Consider the following 3,542-nt stretch of genomic DNA (forward strand, 5'->3'; position numbering starts at 1 on the left):
TTATATTGTTAAACAAAAAACCTCTAAAATAAGTTATATTGTAAAATGAACAAAAAATCTCTGCCAAAAAAATTCTCTAAAACAGCTTAGATATTGAAAAAGAGAGAGTATCTATTAGTTTTGTAGGTTTTAACTTATATTATGTTGGTTGCTTGTTGCTGAAAAGTAAGAACTTAAATGTCGAGTTGAATGAGAGATTTCTTGGTCACACATTATACTAGATTAGAAAAAAAAAAAATTTGATTGGTTAATGAGATTAAACAATAGCTAACAATAAACAAGACGATATTCAGCAACAATTCTATCAACGAAGCTAACCTAATCAACATTAGTTTTAAGGGCTCAATAATGGTCAACGACACCGTCTTTCTTTTTATAAGAAAAATCCCACGAGCTTCACTTTACAACTAAACAAAATCAACAAGAGAAATTGAAATAAGCGACAGCTGTTTAGTAGATAAGCAAGTATAAAACCCCCTAATAAAATAGTTCACTAGTTAATTTTTGCTGCTAGCCTGTACGTATCCAGTAAGCAAATCAAAACAAACTTAACCACGTTATTTCTAACGGGTTAAATGGAAAACCCGAAACAATAACAAATAATACAAAATAACAGAAAATGTAATATAATCAACAAGATTGACCATCGGTGTAGCAACGGAGTCTCTTCACCTGAAAATCATGCCGGAAACCACTGTGAGACGCAGCTGCTCTCCACTCTTCCACCAGCAAAGCGTCAAGCTCGACCTGACCAACGGCTCCAGTCGCAGCTCCAAGCAACTCGGAGAACCCACCCACACGACCCGGAGGTTTGGACCTCCGACGACCGGCACCGACGGGAACATTCCGGAGAGCTCCACCTGCGGTCCAATAACGCTGACAACCTTTGCAGAAGTGTCTTGGTTGGTTAACGTTGTAATTATTGAAGTAACAGAACTTGGTCTCCATGCTCGTGCATCTCGGACATGCTATGATCTTGTCTGGACGCTTCTCTGCTGTTAGATCCGATGTTGATGGTGATATCACAGCTGCTTTTGTTTGTAGCTCTGGATGTTGTTCCTGCCCTTCTTCTTTCTTAATCGTCTGTATGATATTATTATTGGCATTGAATGTTATGGTTTTGCCAAAAAGTTTAATCCCTGGGGAATCTTGGGTCGCCATGAAAATGAGAGAGAGATAGATGATAGAGAAAGAGAGTTGTCGCTAAGTTTCTTGCAGCGATGATGAAAGAGAGAAGAGACGTTTATAGGATGAAGATTTTGTTATTTTTGTTTTCTTTTCTAAAATATCATTTTTAATGACATGATTATCATATCTCTTACGTAAGAAAAGAGAGAATAGCAATAGTGTTAGTAAGGAGAATACAGTTGAAAATAGCTGACAAAATGTGTGTATTCTATTTCTTCTTGTCCAAAATTGTGTATTCACTATTCGGTACAGTATCTATACTCTTTCCGTATATTATATGTCAAAAAGTTTTTCTGGAATAATGCTGTCTACCAAAAAGGCTTTATGTGAATTTTATAGCTTTTAACTTTTTTAAACTATATTAGATTCTGACAACTCTGTAATATTTTTTGTTTTAATTTTTTCTGAAATATAATTTTTATATTTGAGTTTTTTTGTAGTTATATTTATATTTAATATTAATTTAATTTGATATAATAATCTTTTAAATAAATAAAATATATACTTAGACATAATATTTATCAATATGTCATGATTCTGTTTTAATATAATAGATTTTAGTCACTAGATACTACTGGTATTTCTTATTTTTTTATTGGCTAACTAAATTTGTAAAACCACATCTATTATGAACCACATTTTGGCGTTAAACAAGTTAAAAAGCAAGTGCAATTAGTTAGATAAACAGTACAGTAACTAAATTAGCGCCTAAGATTTGTATAATAACTTGCAATCTATATCTATTTTCTTGGGTAAGAATGGTTTTGATCGATTAAACCTGGGATTCTTATACTTATTCAAACAATTTTTTAAAAACTTAAAAAAAAAGTATGTGTGCGTTTAAGGACATTCTTATTAATATATCTTTTTGAAATGAGAGTGTGTCACAATAACAAAACAAATGTCCCCATCTCAAGACATATATAATTTCCGTATAGATGTATAATATCATATACAAATTCGAAGAAGTATAATCCAATTCTTCTTATTTTCATAGTTGACTAACATTTTAAGATGATTAAGTTGGCATGAGCGGAGAGTAAATTGAGTAGGTAACTCTTACTTTTGCTTTACTGCTCAATCCTCACTGCGTCAGTCATCTAAAAATCACAACTATAATCTGACAAAACTATTGTATTTTTGTTATAAAAAAAAACTTTTGTATTTTTTAATGTATCTCTGTTATCCTAATTTTAGAGACGATTTTTAGAAATGTAAATATACTAAGTACTACAAATGATAAATGGAAAATGAAAAAGTTATATATGTTTGGTTCCATTTTTTTTCTGTTCACTGGTTCGGTTCCATAATATAACTTTAGATAATACATGATAATTATTTAAATGAACTCGAAGATTTTGATTTGGACAAAACCCCCAAAGAGAAACAGAGTTTAGTGTGTTGCGTAGAAAATGAGAAGAGATGAAAATAGCGTATAGGGACCAGCTGTCAATTCAAAGGTACACATCAGCTCGTGGGGCTCTCTTTCCAGGTGTGTTCCCGGTCATCCTTCCATTTTCTTCATTCGTTTTATTTATTCCTCCAATACGTAATATTGTAGAGAGATTTGAATTTCATCTGATATAAGAATAAGTTCCTTTATGTTTTGTTTGCACTTTGTTTAAAAGAAGAGTTCGATTTATACTTAAGTTATGAAGAGTAAGAAATAAATAAAGTTTAGTGACTATAAAGTTTTCTTCAATTTACAGAGCCGGCCCGTAGCACACGCAACATAAGCGAAAGATTTTAAAAATAATTTTAAACATAAGCTGTGTAATTTTTTGTTTCCATCTTGTTTTTTTTTAAAATAATTTTCCATACGTAAAGAAATAATTTTATTTATTTTGGTTTAGCGCAATGGAAAAAATTCTCAATCTTTGGATCGGTCCTATCAGTTGAGAATTACGATGGTGTTTTTTTTTTAAGTTACAACACGAGGATTTTCCGTGAAATCATCTATCATACTACTATTATTCTCTAAGCACATTTCATTGCAGAGTTCTGATGAAATCAATACATTAGTGTTGGTATGATTGCATCATGAATTGGTTTTTAGTATAATTGATATAAACGATCCAAACCACCGCCTGACGACGAATTAAGAACTTGTAAATTAGTTTAACATTTGAATTTATTCTATTTAAGGTGGATATCTATTACTATAAAGAAAGGTTGTTTCTATCCTGGTGACACATCAGCGTCCAGCTCAAAAATTCGTTTCACGCCGTGCTGACACGTGTCCAAGACCCTCAACACATACCGTATCAATAACTTGCTGATATCTTGGGCTTTGCTCGCATGTTGAGTGATCTGGTAAATTTTCTGGCCCACAAGAGAATGAAGGCGACGTCTCC

General features: G+C 32.3%; 1 protein-coding gene across 1 annotated transcript; it reads right to left on the reverse strand.

Moving 5' to 3' along the window:
* Window positions 1-346: 346 nt before the first annotated feature.
* LOC108859439 (dof zinc finger protein DOF1.5-like) lies at window positions 347-1,279 on the reverse strand. Its single transcript, XM_018633341.2, has one exon. It carries the CDS (start codon window positions 1,159-1,161, stop codon window positions 631-633), a length of 531 nt encoding a protein of 176 aa, XP_018488843.1. The 5' UTR covers window positions 1,162-1,279; the 3' UTR covers window positions 347-630.
* Window positions 1,280-3,542: the final 2,263 nt, after the last annotated feature.

The sequence above is a fragment of the Raphanus sativus genome, chromosome 5, assembly GCF_000801105.2.
Source record: "Raphanus sativus cultivar WK10039 chromosome 5, ASM80110v3, whole genome shotgun sequence".
NCBI lineage: Eukaryota > Viridiplantae > Streptophyta > Magnoliopsida > Brassicales > Brassicaceae > Raphanus > Raphanus sativus.